The sequence below is a fragment of the Arvicanthis niloticus genome, chromosome 23, assembly GCF_011762505.2.
Source record: "Arvicanthis niloticus isolate mArvNil1 chromosome 23, mArvNil1.pat.X, whole genome shotgun sequence".
Lineage (NCBI taxonomy): Eukaryota > Metazoa > Chordata > Mammalia > Rodentia > Muridae > Arvicanthis > Arvicanthis niloticus.
The window spans coordinates 15637879-15656286 of record NC_133430.1 but is presented as its reverse complement, the minus strand read 5'-3'; the positions used below and the strand labels follow the sequence as shown (position 1 = coordinate 15656286).

General features: G+C 41.4%; 1 protein-coding gene across 2 annotated transcripts in view; it reads left to right on the top strand.

Moving 5' to 3' along the window:
- The first annotated feature begins 2719 nt into the window (after positions 1 to 2719).
- Positions 2720 to 18408, top strand: part of Unc79 (unc-79 subunit of NALCN channel complex) — a 229516-nt gene continuing 213827 nt past the window's right edge. The window contains exon 1 of one of the 2 annotated variants that reach the window (XM_076921337.1): positions 2720 to 2996. Coding sequence is in view for 1 of the 2 variants with exons in the window: in XM_076921329.1 (XP_076777444.1) it covers positions 3160 to 3181 (22 nt within the window). In the remaining variant the exon portion in view is untranslated. Of the gene's footprint in view, positions 2997 to 3073; positions 3182 to 18408 lie in introns of those variants that run through there. The other variant, XM_076921329.1, reaches the window with a different exon arrangement.

Sequence of the window (18408 nt, the reverse complement as noted above, 5' to 3'; positions counted from 1 at the left end):
AGTTAAATGAAGAGGGAGTCTTCTTTTCTTTTAAGATTTATTTATTTATTTTTATTATTTAGATGAGTACACTGTAGCTGTGTACAGACACAACAGGAGAGGGCATCAGATCCCATTACAGATGGTTGTGAGCACCATGTAGCTACTGGGAATTAAACTCAGAACCTCTGGAAGAGCAGTCAGCACTCTTAATTGCTTGAGCCATTTCTCCAGACCCATGAAGAGGGAGTTTTAGAAAGCAATAGGGAGATACTTTGAATTCTGGCCCCAAGAGATAAAATAACTGTCATGGGTAGCAGAGACTTCTGCAAGCAACTATTGTGGCCAGGAGTGGACAGCAGGGAGGCACAGCAATGCAGCTAGTAGGTAGTGATGTGCATTGCTTAGGCCGTAGGATGGTTAGTCCAGATTTTCCAGGGCAGAAAAGTTCTCTATGCTAGATATTCACTTAGCTAGAGCAAATGGAAGCACTTATAACTGCAGGCAGGGCTTAAGAAGCAAAGATTTTTTTTGTGTGTGTCGAGGAGAAGAGGCACAATTTCTGCAATGGACAAAAAAAAAAGTAGCTATAAAGGTTAGGGGCATGGGGGAGGGAAGGCAGAGGAGAAGACAAAAATAAGGAAGCGTGTGTCTTCCTGAAGGAGTAAGTCGGAGCTTGTGCCAGCACGGAGAAACTGGGTGTGCAGATTGTCCGGGCTGATGGATTAACTCTCACAAGTCAGAAGCAGGGAGAGTCAAGGCTGAGGAATAGTGCCAATGGTGTGTATAATTTGTATAATTTGGGACTTTGAAAGGGGCCTGAAGAGAACTGACCGGAGTGGACCTGTGAGCATTCTGAGCAGTAAGTACTACCAACAACAACCACTGTTCACGTGTGCCTGGCTGCTCTGAACTCTCACAAGTATACTTACTCATTTAACCTTGACAACGACTTTTGATGTGACTATCATGCTGCTGTTTTGTTTTGTTTTTGAGAAAATCGAAACATAGGAATGTGAAAGGTCTTGAGAAGGAGCACAAAAGGCAGTTCTGAAACCCAGATCCGGATTCATCCGGATGGACATGACCTCAGTAGCAGCTGGTTCTCAATGTGGAAACAGATGCCCAGTGACAAACTGCAGCAACACAAGGCAGGGGGTGGGGGAGGGGTAATTTCCAACGCATATTTCCTCCTCTGTTCTGTGTTTGTCCAAGTTCCCTTTTTTCCCCTTTCAAATTTCAATTACTGTTTTCTTTATTAATACCTCCAGCTTCCCAGAAATTTTGGAGCAAATCCTTGAGCTCTCCTCTAATCACACAGAACGTTTGTCACCTTCTCAGAAATGTTCATTATACTCATGTCTCTTTCAGAACCATTTCCATGTATTTTGATTTTATTTACTCAAGATGAACCGCTCGCCGTCGTTCTTCACGGAATTATTTAATTTTGCCTGAGATGGGGCTGTGGTCTGGGGAGTGGACAATGGTAGAGCGTGATAGTCTGTGCAGGTAGCTCCAGCTACCTACCAAGAATGCAGTCACAGGGGCATCCTCAAGAACCAAATCACTTCCCCGGTTGCAGTTCATCAGCTCGCATAGTTGTACCATGGACAGCTCCATAGATGTCTGTTTTCCAGGCCACTTGGAATACCTTGATAACTGTTCAAAGTATTTGTTTTTAATAGTCAAAGATCTGGATAATTAGTACATTTCTCAAAAAAATCTACTATTATTTCCATAACCTATATATCATTCTTCCTGAGATGGGAAGAACATTGATTTTCTTCATATTAAAAATTGCTCATCAACTTACAGTTCCTAATGCTTTTGTTGCTAAATCAGTTTGGGATGCTCTGGGATGCTCGATGTCCTCCCTCTTCCCCCTCCCCCCCCCGCCCCCAGTTTTCCAACTGAACAAATTGAATAAAGATTGGTTCTAATGGCTGGCAGTTAGTCTCACAGTTTCCGATTTTAAAAGAACTCTCGCCTCCGTTGTATTATCTCACTGCCCGTTGATTCTGGGTGGCAGGCCGGATTTTATTGTTCCCATTTTACAGATGGCGAAGAACCACAGGCTTAGAGGGAAGAAGCAATGGAACTGGGTCTGGGACCTGGTTCTTCTAAACCCAGGCTTCCAGTGCATTTTTACTTTGAGGTGGACTCAACAGGAGTCTTCCTATTAATATGCATGTTGCCCTTTTGATTGCTTCCCATTTCCATTGGGTTCTGATTCCCAGCAGAGAGAGGGGCTTCCTAAGGTGCTTAGGCTGGACTGTTTGCAAGGAGCACACCTGGGTTCTTTCTGTCTCCAGTTTCTCCTCTTTCTTTTCTGTAGACCTTCCACCTTTACCATCTATGGAAATCTCCTCCTTTCCCTAGCTCCAACCCACACCTCCTCAAGTCTTCTCACAGCCCCCTGGCAGTGGGACCTCCCATCGCTGCTCAGCAGCAGGAGAGCCCATCCGCCAGGGGAGGCAGAGGGCACGGAGCGCAGCACGCCGGGAAGCCATGCAGAGGGTTACTTCTCCATTTCCTTCCTCGCAGTCCTCGGGAGCACCGTCGTCGCCCTCCGGCCCGGCTGTGTGCAGCCCGCCCCGGATCCGCCTCCCTGCCCTTCCTCCCGGAGGCTGAGACGCGCGTGGGACGCACCTGTGCTCCTCTCCGGTCACCGCGTCGAGGCGCCGGGGGCTGCTTCGCCCGCAGGATCTACGGGCCTGGAGAACGCCAATGGGGAGATCCAAATGGTCGGGGACTCCGGCACTTTAAGAGGCTTTTCTCTGGGAAACACCCGGCCCCTCCGTGCGCCTTATGAATGGAAATACTCCTCCCCCGGTCGAGCCCATTTTCCCATTTCACCAGGAGCCGCAGCTCGCTCTCTCCTTTCGGTCTCCCCGCCCACATCCACGCGGGCAGCTCCAGGAGGGGACGGACAGGAAGCCTTTGGCCGCCCATTAAATCCCACCCATTTCTCCGGGGGCGATTTCCTAACCTTCCGGGACCGAATTCTGCAATTTGATGTGCGTTTTGTCCGAATGGTAGCGACACGGGCCTAAGGGAGGGGGAAAGCGAGGGGGTGGGGGGTGGGGGGTATGCGCTCTTTTCCTCGCAACATCGCTGGCGGAGCGAGGGAGCTCACACGACACAGATTTTGGGGCAAAGCCTTTCCATCTGGACAGCACCATGTCCACCAAAGCGGAGCAGTGTAAGTAGCAGCCGGCCCGGCGTTCGGCCCGGCCTCCGGCTGGGAGCTATCGCAGCTGCGGCGTTTGCGGCTGCTGGGAGACCTTGGCATTGTGCTGGTGCGGGGGTGGGGGCTGAGGTTGGGGCGGGTGGCGGGTGGGGGGTGGAAGGAGGTGGGGGGAGGGTGGACGGCGGAGGCAGCGCGGCGCTGTCCCCGGTGCTGAAAAATAATGCAGTCTACTGGGGCTAGCAGTGGGGTTCTCCAGACCGAAGACCCCGCGAGATGAAATTAAAATGGGGTCATTCTCGGGAAAAGAGGCCTCGTATCTTTCAGATAAACATTTCGGTATCTCTTGTTGGAGTGGGGGAAGGGGGGCAGCGGCAAATCAGGGGCGGGGAACTGTCAGTTGCAACCAAAGCCTGCCTGGCCTTCTGAGCATGCCCAGTTCCTGGTGCTGGAGCCATCGGGGAGTTTGAGTCTGCAGTTTCCACTTCGGGTGGAAGAGGCAAGAAGGGAGAGAGGGGGGGAGGGAACAGGGAGCAGGCTGAATTCTGCATTCAGTATAAAGAAAATTAACTGGTGCATAGCAACCCTGCTCTTCTGGAGCAACTAACCTCCACTGTGTGGGGGCTTACAAGACGGTGAAAGGGGCGCTGGGAAAATGATCTAATTGATCTAATGATTTTCCCAAAGAGCAGGCTTTCTTTGTAGGGCAGCTTACACAAACTCTAATAGCACAGGAGGAATTTGGTTGTACCAATAATGACTGACTCTGTGCTTGGCTGGTAACAACATGATAACTCCATATGGACGGAGGACGTTTCCAGCTTGGTCCCCATAGTAACTCCTAATGCAATGTGCACTAGTAGGCCTTGGGTATGTACTTGGTAGGTTGGTTGAATTGATTGTTTACCTGAGTGCACTTGAGGGATTCAGAAACTTAAGCTTTTGGCTGTAAATAAATGATCATTTTAATAAGCAATCAGTTGGTATTTCATACAAGAGTATCTAGGACTTATTTTTTTTTCTAAATGATTCCTTGTTTCTTCCAAAGCAGTACACACTTATTCTGATAATGCTGTCACTACTTAAGCCTGTGTAATTCTTCTTTGGAATGGTACTAGCACGGATTTGGAATGTGTTAGATATAAAATGCTGTATACCATTTATCCACCACATAAGACTGAACGGGCTGAAGATCACAGGGTGCAGACTGATGCTTCTTTAGAAATTGCTTCTATCCACTTCCCACCAGAGCTTTCACCATGATTTTGAAATCCAGAACATCTGGGTTTAGATGTTAGTTCTGCCTCTGTTTGACCTTGGGCAGGATACCTGGCCCTTCCAAACTTCATTTCCTCATCTGTAGATCTGGGGCGAAGCTGCTAATAGTGTAGTTGGGATAATAAGTGAGAAAATACGCACGAAATATTTCATGATCCCAGCATATAGCACATACCCAAGATATGATAGCTACAACGCCACTAAACATTTCCCATTTCAATGATCTATCTCTTCTAAATAGTGAAAAAAGCCCCCTGTGATTTTTTGCCTGTTTCCAGAAGTCAAATGTATCCTCAAAGTTGAATTCTGTTTCTACAGAGACTTTCAAAACTATTGGATGCACTTATTTCACTGTATGTGTAACAGAATCAGTGCTGAGCTTCCTACTTGAGGACAACATTGGTGCCCCTGAAAACTTTATTGTACTCTGGTTGTCAGGAAGCCCCAGCACCTGTCATTTGGTTCTGTAACTTATTATATAAGTGTTTTCAGGTTAAAGCCAGTGGGTATTACTGTCCTCTTACTGTGCTCTCTTCCTTGTGTTGTATTTTGATGACTGCCTCATGTTTTGTTTTGCTTCTTTCCTGGGCAGTGAATTCTAGGATGGAAAAAAAAAATCTAGATCAGGGCTTGGCTGTATAATGCAATTTGTGGAGTGAAATATATAACTATTTTATACTTGTTTGCAAAACAGACATTTTTGTCTGTAGAGAACGAACTGGATATGTTTTAGTTTGGGCTAAAACATGTGGATTTGAGCTGTGCATGCCCTTCTGATGACCTGTGAGACTTGGGTCAATTAGCTTAATAGTTTTGTGCCTTAGACTCTCATCTAAAGGAAGGAATACCAGTAATAGCTATCGTTGGAGGGCGAAGGGGATAAATAATATAAATATAAGGTTTGGGGCCCTATAGACATATTTTACATTTAGAATTAGAGATTTTTTTTTCTTTTCTTCCTTTACGCACTAACATGAATGGATGTAATGTGCACTCCAGAAAACAGCAACAGCAGGAAAAGCTGCATAGTGGATGGCGGAAAATACATCTACTAAAGCAAAGTTGCAGATTGCAGTTTAAACTTGGCCTTGGTAGGAGTACAGCTATTCATAGAAGAGAAAGAAGAAAGGACCAAAAAGAAGATTTTTCCCCCCTTGTACTGGGCGTGAAGATCACCAGAGGAAAGAGGAGAGACAGGGGAAGTCCTTTTCTCCTCTGCAGTCAGGAGCACACACAGTACAGCATTCTTAAGAACCAAGTAGGGGGAGCATTAGGTTTAATATAATGTAGCAAGATTATTTTATTACTCTTTTTCTTGGAGCCTCTTGAGAAGTGAAGGTTCTACATACAGGAAGTGGATATAGTTTGGTTGAAGCAGCAAGAGGAAGTACTTGCATTTCCAACCCAAACAGATTACGTTTACCTCTGAAGTGTAGGGTATCAGAGAGCTGGGACCAACGGTCTTTATTTCGTATGCAATAGCATTTTCTTGTGTGTGATAAACAACAGTAATGCAAGATAGATTAGTTTTAGTGAAGATGTAGTTGGGAGCCTGTATGAAGCATCCAGTCTCTGTACTGTCTGCAGAGCTTGCCTGATAACAGGAGGGGAAAACTCCCAGCATTTTCCCAGGCAACTGAAGAAGAGCCAAGTTATTTTTCCTCTTTGTGGCCCCCACCCCTCTTATAGAGTCCATTGTAGTGAAGATGTTTATACAGCACATATAGATGTGGGAATGGTTCAAATAAGAATTCATGATCTATCTGGGTTTCTCAAAAGGATTCTACCACCCCTCCCCCAACCTTTTCTTTCTGTTGGTAGTTAGCGATAACCAACCTGGAATCTGAGTGTGTATGTGTGTGTGTCGGGGGGTGCTTTTTAGCACAAACCTTTGCTTTTGACAATGGCAGAAGTTACGTCTTGGGGCTCTAACATCAGATCGTGGCTTTGGTTTGAATCTTGACTTGGCCTCTTTTGAGCTTTGTGACCTTGAACAAGTCAGTTTAACTTATCTGAGCTTCGGTTGAATCATTTATAATTTGATAGCTGTTGTGAAGATGGAAGAAGATGACCTACAAGGAGCTCTTAGCACAGAAGGCTGGCACACGGTGTGGAATGGAGAGATGTGGCCTGCTTTTAGCATCAAGAATAAAACCATGTGCTCGCTTCCAAAGCGGGTGGCATAAACTTTGAGTCTAGCTTTCTAGAATGCAGCAAAAATTTTAAAGAGTGATAGTATTTAAATAGGACACGGACTATTGGACGAGACTACACTCCTTGTCTCTTTTGCATGGGAACTCCTGGAGTTGGTATTTCTGGCAAAATGCTGGCTGGTTACTTACAAAAAACCATTTTAAGGCATGAGCTGCCTTTCTGTCATCCTTTGTGTTGTGATGACAGTGTGACAGTTGGTAAACATAAATCCCGTATCTGAACACCCATCATGATGTCTGTCAAATTTGGAAATCAACCACTAATAATTTAAACTCAAGATACCTAATTATATAATAGAAGCATGTATATTATTTTTTAATGTGTTCATTAACTCAGTGTCTTTGTCTTAATAACTAAACACAATTTTGATGACATTAGAGGCATTGAGAAAATTTAAGTTACATATATACATGATGTGCATATATACTTGCACATCATGGTAAGCATGTGGAGGTTAGAGGACAACTTTCAGGGGCCTTTCCTTCTACTGTGTGAGTTAGAGGATTGAACTCCACTGTCAGGCTTGGTGGCTCGCATTTTTATCTTTATTTATTGAGCCACCTTGCAGGTTGCAGACAAATTCTTTTAAGACTGTATCTACTTAGCGGTTTAAGGTTGAAGCTGTTCCTCCCTATGCAAGCTTAATTGTCCTGCTGCATAAATCAATAGACAGTTTCTTTCTTTCTTTTTTTTTTTTTGCACATGATAAAGTCACCAAGATAGAAAAGCATTCTTCCTTTGAACACAGGACTGTGATCTGCAGTCTTGAGAAAATCTTTGCATAACACCACAGAATAGCTTCTTGTAGGGGGAATGCTTGTTTTCTTCACATACTCGACAATTAGTGATTTGTGATTGTAAAACAAACAATGGTTTTTAGTTTGTGTTTTACATGACTCTTCTCTGTTATTTGCTACTAGTTAATACATTTCTTAACTCTGACTATCGCTACTCAGACTTTTTTTTTTAGGGCTATGTTTTATTTTAAAAATATTTACCCAAATTTCTGTATTTAGTTCAGCCCTCTTCTCCCTGTCTCCCCAATAAGCCTCCCCAATAATATCAGCTATCTCTCTTATGTTTATTACTCCCCACTATAGCCTTCTAGTCCAAGCATGTATCTTGAACTAGATGCCCTTACATTCTTCAGGCATCTAGCATGCAGATAAACAAACTCACTGTATTGTCTCAAAGTGGCACCTTTTAAAAATGTTCATCTCAGTGAGTGGCGCCGTTTGCTTCAGTCAGACAATTATGAACCTTCCAAGGTTTCCACTCTTCATGGTAACTCTCCAGAAAAATCACTAAGTTCTTTATCTTCTACTCGCCTGGCATCATATCTGTTTTATAGTTTCACCGTGTTTGCCGTGGGCTGAGTATTTAATTCTGTCAGCACACCATGCTCTTTGTCCGAAATGTTCTTTCCCTCTGTGGTCCTTGGTGTAGCGTGGCTGACGCTGACTTAATGCTGAGTATTTAGCTCAGATGCTCTGCCCTCCTGTCCATCTCCTCTGTGTGTACTTAGATGCCACACTGGATTCCAGCAATTAGCTTGATCATTAGTTCCCTTAATTTACTTGGTGTGTGTATTATATTATGTGCTTATCATAGCTCCTGGGTGTGTCACGTTGCTGGTGCACATTTTACACACACAAAAAGATGTTTCTCGAAGAAATAAAAATGACTGAGAGTGGATGAAAAAAATGTTTTTTCATATGGAAGGATTACGTAATCAAGTTCTTGAATATGGTTTTATGCTTTACTTTGTATTATTGTGAAATTTGGCTCTCTCTCCAATGTGAATATTGCATAAAATATGTTTTTCAAATGGATTTATAATTGTCAAAAAATACTTAAGAATATAGTTGCTTAATCAAATGTTGTAGTGTTTATATAACAAGTTACATTTTTATTGAATATCGAGTACCATTTTGATTCTTTCTGATTAGCTAAAATTTCCCTTTATTATGCTTAGCACAATAATTATAATTTCTAATTGGTAGGCTGTCTTAGTCCGCAAACAGCCAATTGGTTTTTGTAAGATAAAGCAGCAGTACATCAGAAGTCAGAGATCCCTTGAGATGTGGTTTTCTATGGATCCTGTTCAAGTTCTATGCACCGATTGTTCTGCTGTGTGTAAGACTGACGTTGAATTCTTTTGTGCTGTCATGATGTGTTCTCAACCTTCTTAACTCTGCAAACTTTCAGTTCAGATCCTCGTGTTGTGGTGACCCCAAACTATATAAGCACTTTTATTTCTACTTTATGACTGCAGTTTTGTTGCTGTTATGAACCGCAATGTAAATATTTTTGGAGATAGGGGTTTGTTGAAGGGCTTGAGACCCACAGGTTGAGAACCACCTTGTTATATGTTCATCTCTTATACTCTGAAGAGATATGACAGCTCCATGGAAGTGAGCAATGCTGGCTTAGATGTGAAGTCTACTGCTTCAGAAAGTGTAGAGAACTAGCTAACATGGACTCACTAGTAGTCTAGCGTTCAGCGGTGGGGAAAGCTCAACCATTTTCTGTAGTTTCTTTCATCTAAATCGTTCTATTTCTGTCTTGGTTGTCTGTCCCTTCTAACCCTTTCAACAGCACATAAATCACTATGAGTTGTATTTTATATTTGACGTTGGATTAGACGTAGGGAGGTGTCCAGCATCTCGAGGTATCTTTCGTTTTCATCAATCCCAGAGACTGACTGACACATAGATAAAATTGAAAGGATGTATGTACACATATGCAGTTATGTGTTATATATAATGTTATTTTAATTGTAAGAACGGGCTTGCTTTAGAAGTAGAAAAAGATGATAACTCATGACCATATAACCAAATTGCCATAAAGAATATCTATATCTATATCTATATCTATATCTATATCTATATCTATATCTATATCTATATAAACTTGGGGCTAGGGAGATGGCTCAGTCATAATCCACATTAAAAAGCTGGGTGCACACACACCCACCCCAAATAAAATGAAATGAAATGAGGTAAGGTAAGGTAAGGTAAGGTAAGGTAAGATAAGATAGAAGCTGAGCATGGTGGCTTACAACTTTAATTCCATCACTGGAGAAGTGAGATAGATATATCCCTGGGCTTGCTGGTCTGCCAGCCTGGCCTTCTTGGTGAGCTCCAGGTCACAGAGAGACAGGGTGGATGAACCTCTAGAGATGAATGGTCTGTGAAGATGTCCTTTGGCTTCCACATGCAACTCCTACACATGAGTATGCACACAAAGCTCTCCCCTGTTCTGCTCCACAAGAGAGTTAGTTATTTACATTTGAATCTTAACCTTTCACAGGAAAGATTAGATATTTATTGTTTCTGCCTTCTTATGCCAAAGGCAGTTTGGACTATATCACCTCTAATGCTATCTTGGAGATCGAAGGGCTGATATACTGGCACTCTGATGTTATCTCGAATATGCCTTGGGTAGATCACGTCCTCTTCTTGCCATTGCCAATTAGTTATGGAATCTAGTATAGCGTTTCTCTATTGTGACAGCCTTCTAATATACTTCCCGAGGAGTCTGCGTCTTACAGCAGATCTTAGTTGTCAGTTTGACATACCTAGGAAGAGGGAACTTTATTTGAGAAAATTCTTCCACCATCTTGGGCTGTGGGCAAACCTGTGCAGACAAGTACTGGATTGATGATTGATGTGGGGAGGTTCAGCCCAGTATGGGCAGTGTCTTCCTGAGACAGGAAGGCCTGGGATATAAGAAAGGAAGCTGGATAAGCCAGAGGAACTTGCCAGTAAGTAGCGCTCCTCTGTTGCCTCTGCTTCAGTCCTGTTTTCAGTCTTCTGCTTGAGTTCCTGCTTTGTGTTCCCTTGATGATAGGCTGTACCATTTAAGCCAAATTAATCCTTTCCTTCTCCAAGTTCTTTTTGGTAAGTGCTTTATCACAGCAATACAAAGCAAACCAGGGTGCTGTTCTTCTCCCCATCAAATATATTGTCCTATAGCAACCTGGATAACCCACTAAAAATACAGAGATCACCCTGCCAGGGTCCTCAGCTTAAAAACCCATGGGTAATTGACCATTGCCACTGACCTATGTCAGAGCTCCATAGAACAATCACTTTCTAAACAGTCAAATACTGAAACATATGTAGGATAATTGCTGTTTGGAGGTAGCATAACAAAGTTCCCAGAAACTTGTCTTTTCTTACCACTACTGGAAAAGTACATTCTAGGTCTTCCTCACTTCCTCCTTCAAAGGTGGAGTTATAAAAGGACTCATGACCTGTGCTCACCTAGTTAGTGCAGAGCACAGGAATCTTTCTCTCCAAATATGAAAATTCCTTTAGCTTGGCTCATAATAAAGACAAGATACTGGCTGGCTACTTCTGACAGCTGTGCTCTGTAAGAATAACTGTTAAGCTATTTGCCTTCATTCTCTACCTGTGCAGCTGAAGGAAAAAAAAAAAAAGAAAGGAAAGAAGGGAGAGAGGGAAGGATGGAGGGAGGGAGGAAAGGGAAGAGAGAGGGGGGCTGTGTGGCCATGTTTCCATCTTCTGTGGCTTCTGTAGAAATGACCAGAACCTGGGTGGCTTAAAACATCAATATCAAATACAGCCCAGACAGTTGGTGTTTTTTTCTATCTTCTTACGTGAAGTGGGTCTTATGATGCAGCATCCAATAGCCTAGAAGGTACCATTCTGCCCTTGCATCTCAGATACCGGGATGATAGGTGTGTACCAACACATGTGATTCCTTGTCTTGTTTTTAACTTCCGTAAGAACACACTGGTATTTCTCTGTTGAGTGAGATATTCTTTTAGATCCTGGTAATATCCAGTAACAAAATATCCATCTATGGATTGTTTACTTTATTAGGTTAAAATATTTATTTTATTTTTACTTTATGTGTATGTGTAAGTACCTGCATGGATGTATATGTACCACTTATGCGTCTGGTGCCTAAGGAGGTTAGACATGTCAGATTCCCCGGAACTGAAGTTACAAGTAGTTGTGAGCCACCGTGTAGGTCCTAGGAAATGAATCCTGGTTCTCTGCAAGAATAACAAGTGTTTTTAATCCCTTAATCATCTATCCAGTCTAATATCTATCTATCTATCTATCTATCTATCTATCTATCTATCTATCTATCTATCTATCTATCCGTCCATCTATAAGTATGAGTGAGTATTGAGTTAAATTCATTTTCTGTATCCATTGCAAGCATATGACATCTTTTAACTTTATTATATCTGGGAAACTTTGAGAAATTTTGTATTAATAGTAATTGGTTGGTTGGCGGGGTTTGGAGGGGGTAGAGTGAGGGGTGCGCTCTAATCAGGATCTGGGAACAATCTTCTGTTTAGTATTGCAAATGAGTTTGGGACACTTTGTCTTGTTCTGCAGCACAATAGTTCTGAAACTATTCATTCTTAAAGCCTTTCTGCTTTTTTTTCTACTGGGGTGAAATTTAGTGTGTTTTATTTTTGTTTGCATGGGGTCATGCAAAAGTCCCTATGAACTCAAAAGTCATCAGGCTTGATATTTGCTCCTCTTAATCACTTTTAGTGTGGTGTGTTTATGCTTTCTCCCTGGACCTTCTACCCATTAATCTCAGTCTTTCTTATTCCTCATTTTTTTTTTTTCATTTAAAAATTTGTTTATTTATTTTTTGTGAGTTTTGACTTTCTATTAATTTAATTTTTATCAACATATGCACCTCATATATCTTTTTTATGTTTCCTTTGGTTGTAGCTTACAGATTTCTGGTCATAGATTAGAGATATTCTCATTATTTTTGAGAAATTCTGCAATAAAATCTCATGCTTTGCCAAGAGCCATTTATGGTGTAAATTCCAACATGGTTGGGCATTGTTTTTTGGTTTTGTTATTGATTTCTAGTTTTATTGCACTATATTCCAAAGATGATGAACTGCTGTTATGCATTAAAGCCTTCAGCTTTTCCTGGTTTTGCCCATGTTCCATGCACACTTGAAAGACTGCTGTAATGTCTATCATCGATCAGAATATCACACTTGACAGATATCTACATGATTGATTTTGATTAGCTTTTCTGCATCCTATTGATTATTAGTGCACTTGACCGGATTGGGAGAGGTATGTGGAGGTCTTTTTGATTAGTGTCCTTCTGTCTGTTCCTGCATCATTAAAGTCGATGCTCATGGAAGTTACTTTTGCTCTATTGGGTACAAAAATACCCGTGACCAACACCTTCACTGCATTGTGAATGTAGCCTTCAGCATCATGACACACACATACACATCTAGGACTATCTGATGGCCTTGTCAGGCATCAAGATTATGGCTCCTGTTTGCTTCTTTGTTTGTTTACTTGATATATTGTCTTGCTTTTAACTCCTTTGAGGTTTTTGTTTGTTTGTTTGTTTGTTTTAGGTATGTCTGTCTTTTCTATTCTGTATAGGTTTGGATTTTTCTCTATTAGCTAACCTGAAAATCCCACTCTTTTAATAGGTGAGTTAAGCCCATTTATGTTTGCTGATATGATTAATATGTTTGGCTTAGTTCTATCATTCTTTTATTTATTTATTTCTACATTTTTTATATCAAAGGCTTTTTCATATGAAGTAGATTTTTGATGTTCTTATTTGTTCGATTCATTAAATTTATATTAATTTCTTTATGTAAGTGTTATTAGCTCATACGTTTGGGAGCTAATTATTTCTCTACATTGAACAATATTGGAATTATTTGTAGCATCCCCTCACCCAGTATCTGATATAAAATAATATCTCTTTATTTATAATTAATGCCTATTAGTGAGTCATATCTACATGCACTATTTATTCCCCAGGCTTTTCAGCTTTTTAATAATTGTACTGTTGCTTCTGTGTTCTCTTCCTATAGCCATGTCTCAAGCTCACTAACAGTGCCCACTGCTTATTCCTTCTAACAGATTCTACTGGAAGGGCTCACAGGCTCAATATGCCCTGAGTTTTGGCAGGTTTATGAGGGTTTGTTTATAGCCTTGTACTTGAAGACTAGGTTGGGTAGATATAAAACCCTTGACTTATACCTCCCATATTCAAGGGCCTTGAATTTGTTGATTTTTTTTTCCTTTGGGGTTTAAGAATTGGTAAACAGTCTAGTGCCAGTATTATTTCCCCTTTCTTGCTTGCTGTTTTTGTCTGTTTGCCCAAATGACCTTTTTTTTTTTTTTTTTTTTTTCCTTTGAAGTAGCCTTAACATGACATGACATGATTCATTGTTGGCTGTGCTGAAGACATTGCAGTGTGGCCTTTTGATATTCAATTTGAAGATATTTTAGGAAAATGTTTTGAAACTATGTTTTGATGTTTGTTTTGTCCTATTTTTGGCTATTTCCTCATGATCCAAATCTTATGTATATATTTCTTTAAAACATTGTTCATTTATATGTATGAGTACTTTTCCTGCACATTCATCTGTGTACCATGTGCATGCCAACTACCCATGGAGACCAGAAGAGGGCACTGGATCCCTGGAAGTAGAGTTACAAATGGTTTGTGAGCCACCATGTAGGTGCTAGAAATTGAACATGGCTCCTCTGGAAGGGCAGCCAGAACTCTTACTCATGGAGCTGTCTCTCCGGGCACTGCATCTTTGTTTAAAAATTATCCTCTGAATAGATCATTTTCTGTTGGCTTAAAAATCTATATGTTTTTATCTTTTAAAATATTTATTTGTTTTGTATGTGTCTATGTGAGTCTATAAGTATCTGTGTTTATGTGTATGCATGCATGTCAGAAGAGGCCTCCATGTATCGACTATTATTCTTCACTTGTTCCTCTGAGGCAGGGTGTAGAGGAATCCAGGAATGGCTGCTCTGGCAAGGGATCACATCCAAAGATACGATCTAGCTGAAATGCAGACATACCATACACCTTTAATCCCTTTGACTAGAATACAGACTTGCCATTAGCACACACATTTGTTCTCTCTGGCTGGAATGTAGACATGCCTTTAGTATACAGCTTTAATCTTAAAAATGCCTTTTAATTGAGGGGCAGACAAAGTGATGAATCAGAGGAAGATTTGACAGAATCTCTATAGAATCTGCCCAACTCTCACAAAAAACAGGAAAGAGACGTTACTTAAGAGCAGTGAAGGAGAGTCAACTGAGTTCAGCTGAGTTGCGTTGAGTTGCGTTGAGTTGAGTTGAGTTGAGTTGAGTTTGGTTGAGTGCAGTTGTGCTCAGTTCAGTTTGGAGCAGTTCAGTTTGTGAAGTTCAGAGGTAGTCTTTCCATGCAGAGTAATTTACTCAGAAGCCAAAAGAAGCCAATTTGAACCAGTCATCTTGGAGAGGAGTTTGGGTCAGAAGAGCTGAATTCAAAACCAGCTGGCCAAAGTTCAGAAAGAGCTGGAAAGGGTGAATTTATTCAGTTTTAAGTCTCAGAGGCTGAAACTTTCTAGGCCTAGGTTAGCAGAAGGAGGCTGGACTCGGAAGGGTTCAGGCTTGCCGAAGATTAGTTGTACAGAGGTTAGAGGCATCCAGGTGTGGGCCCAGGGAGAGTTTGAACAGAAATAGAAATGCTCTTGGCTCAGCCCAAGCCATGTATTCATAAAGCTTGGGTATGGTTCTCATCTCATCCCTTCATCTCAGAAAATAAAAGTGACATTTGCATTTATAGCAGGGTCTCTCCCTGAACCTTGGGCTTGCAATTTCTCAGCTAGGCTAGGAGCCAGAAAGCCTCATTGATCTTCCTGTAGCTGGTCCCCTCAGAAGGGGTTAGAAGTTCTTTCAGGGACATCTGGCTTGTGCAAGTCCTGGGATCTGAGCTCTAGTCCTCATAACTATCCCATAAGCATTGATGAGCTATCTCTCCAGTCTTATATTTAAAAAAAAAACTACTCACACATATGCCTTTATTAGTCACTTTTGAGCTAGCCTGTTTGTGGTGATTCTACACATACACTCATGATTGTATTTATTTAGTCCCTAACTTGAAATGTTAAATATAGATAAAAAATGGACACCATTTAGTTGAATATTATCATCTCATGATTACCATCTTATTATATGCATAAACATTAGCTTATAATCATAAGCATTCGACTATACCATTATGTTTTGTTCTGTTTGCCAATTTTGGAAATGGTTTCATATAGTAAAATTAATCTGTCTTCAAAATGTAGCTGGATGGATTTTCCTAAATTTATGCATGCATGTGTGAACTATCACAGTCAGATTGACAGGGCCCTTACCCTAGAGGAGTGCTTGTGCTTTTGACCATGATCTGTTTCTTCTACCCCAGCTCTAGAAGGACACTCACTTGCGTCTGTCATGGAAGTATTGTCTATTGTAGAATTTCACATAAATGGAATTGTTCATTCCTTAGCTGTCCATATTTATCTTTTGTTTTTCTGTTTTCTTGTTTCACTGAGACAATCAGTTAATTTATAAGGAGGAAAGGGTTTTAAAGGTCATTGCCTCTGTTTGTTTTTGGGCCACGGTGAGCTGGCACACCATAGTAGGAACATGTAGCTGAGAAAGCTTAGCTCATGGCAGTCACGGAACAAAGAGAGGAGATTCTAGGACTCCAGTAGTTCCTACTGGAGCACAAACCAATGACCTAACATCTTTCCATTAGACTCCACCCCTTGAAGGTTGTACCATCTCCTGAAAGTGTCACAGGCTGGTCACCTTTGGGGAACTCCTATCCAAACTATAGCAGGTCTTAATTAGCACAACGTTTTTGAAGGTCACTCGTGTCATTCACTTTTATGACTCTGTAGTGTGCTGTGGCACGTGTGCATTGCCCTTCGTTTACACACTTACCATTCGGTAGATATCTAGGGAGGTTCCAGCTCTTGGACCTTGTGGATGGTGCTGCTGTGTATGTGTTTCATGTGGGATTTATTTTTTCATTTCTCTGTTTTTTTTTTTTTTTTGTTTTTTTTTTTTTTGAGCCCACATCTCACTATGAATTCCATATTGGTCTGAAGCTCACTATGCAGTCCAGATTGGCCTTGAATTTACAGTAATTCTCCTGCCTCAGCTTTTCAAGTGCTGGGATTGTAGACATGGCCCAAGTGCCTGGCTTTGGATCTATTGTTCTATCTTATTTCCTTCGGGCAGAGCCTCTCACTGTACCGGAAGCTAGGCTGACAGGCCGGTGAGCTCTTGGGATTCTCCTATTTGTCAACCCTGAGGTTGCAGGCACATACAGATGCACCTGGCTCTTTATGTGGGTGCTATAGATTCAAACTCAGGTCCTGATGCTTACACTGCGTCATACTCCTTACCTCTGTTTACACTCTTTAGGTTCAATACCTGGAATAGAATTGCTTGGTATTATGATAAATGAATATTTGATGTGAAAAGATACCACCTTACCATTTTATAAAATGGTCGTAATGTTTTTGTACTCCCACCAGAAATGTGGGAGAGGGTTCCAGCATCCTTTATCTTTGCCTGCACTTAATATTCTCAATCATTTTAATCTTAATCTTTCCAGTCAGGGTATACTGGAATCTTCTGTGGCTTTAGCTAGCATTTCTCAGAGGACTAGCAACACGGAGCATCTCTTCTCCTGATTATTGGCCATTTGGTCTCTTCTTCTGGACAATACCTGCTCTAATCTTTTGGCCATTTTATTTGAAGTTTTTGGTTTTATTGAGTCGTAAGAGTTCTGTGTAAGCTCCAGGCTTAAGTACATTTTCCTGAAAAATTTGCCTCCAACATGTAGCTACTTTTGTGTTTTATTAACTATGGCTTTTAAAAAAAATGAGTGTGTGTGTGTTCAAATGTGTGTGCACATGTGTGGAGGTCAGAGGACAACCTTGGCTGTTAGCCTCAAGAAGACCATCCCCCTCTTTTGAGACAGGGTCACCTATTGGCTCAGAGGCTTGCCAGTTAAACTAGACTGTCTAGCCTGAAGCTTCAGGGACCCACTTGTCTCTGCTTCCCCAGCACTGGAATCACAAGTGTGTGCCACTCTACGTGGCATTGAACTCAGGTCCTCATGCTGTGAGCAAGCGTTCTGCCAAGTGAGCCATCTCCCCTACCCCTAACGGTGACTTTAAAGATGAGAGCTTTTAAATTTCCTAGTTCCTTATGTAAATTTTTCTTTTATCATTTTTTTTTTGCTTTCAATATTGTATTCGAGAATTTTTTTTTTCTGATCATTGTCACAACTATTTTCTCCAGTGTTGTGTAGATGTTAAATCATTTTGCCTCTAACTTTTAGGTCTGTGACTACTTTAGAGTTAATTTCCATGTGTGGTGTGAGGTGAGGTTTGAGGTTTATTGTTTCTCCATACAATATCCATTCATTCAGGCTCCATTTGCTATGAAAACGATCTTGTCTTTATTGAAGTCCCCGGAGACCTTTGCAGAGAGTCAGTGAACCGTGGACGTGTAGCTTTATCTCAGTGCTCCGTTCTGTTTATCCATCTGAGCCTCTCTCTTTATTCTAAGGCACACTGTCTTTGCGAGTCTGTGTCTTACATTCTTTTTCAAACTTGTTTCAGCTTCTTTGCTTTTTATATAGGCTTTAAAATCTTGGAGAACCCAACACACACACACACACACACACACACACACACACACACACACACCACACAGGTGTACACACACATGCACACACAGGAAAACATACTTGGGAAGATATTATTGAATTGCCCTTTGCAATATTATATCTTTAATTAAATGTTCTCCTAAGTGCTTTGGTGAATGGAGTTGTTTTCTCAATTTTGTTTCTGGGGATAAGGGCTTGTAGCTCAGTGGTAGAGTGCACGTAGAGCACTTGCAAGTCTCTGG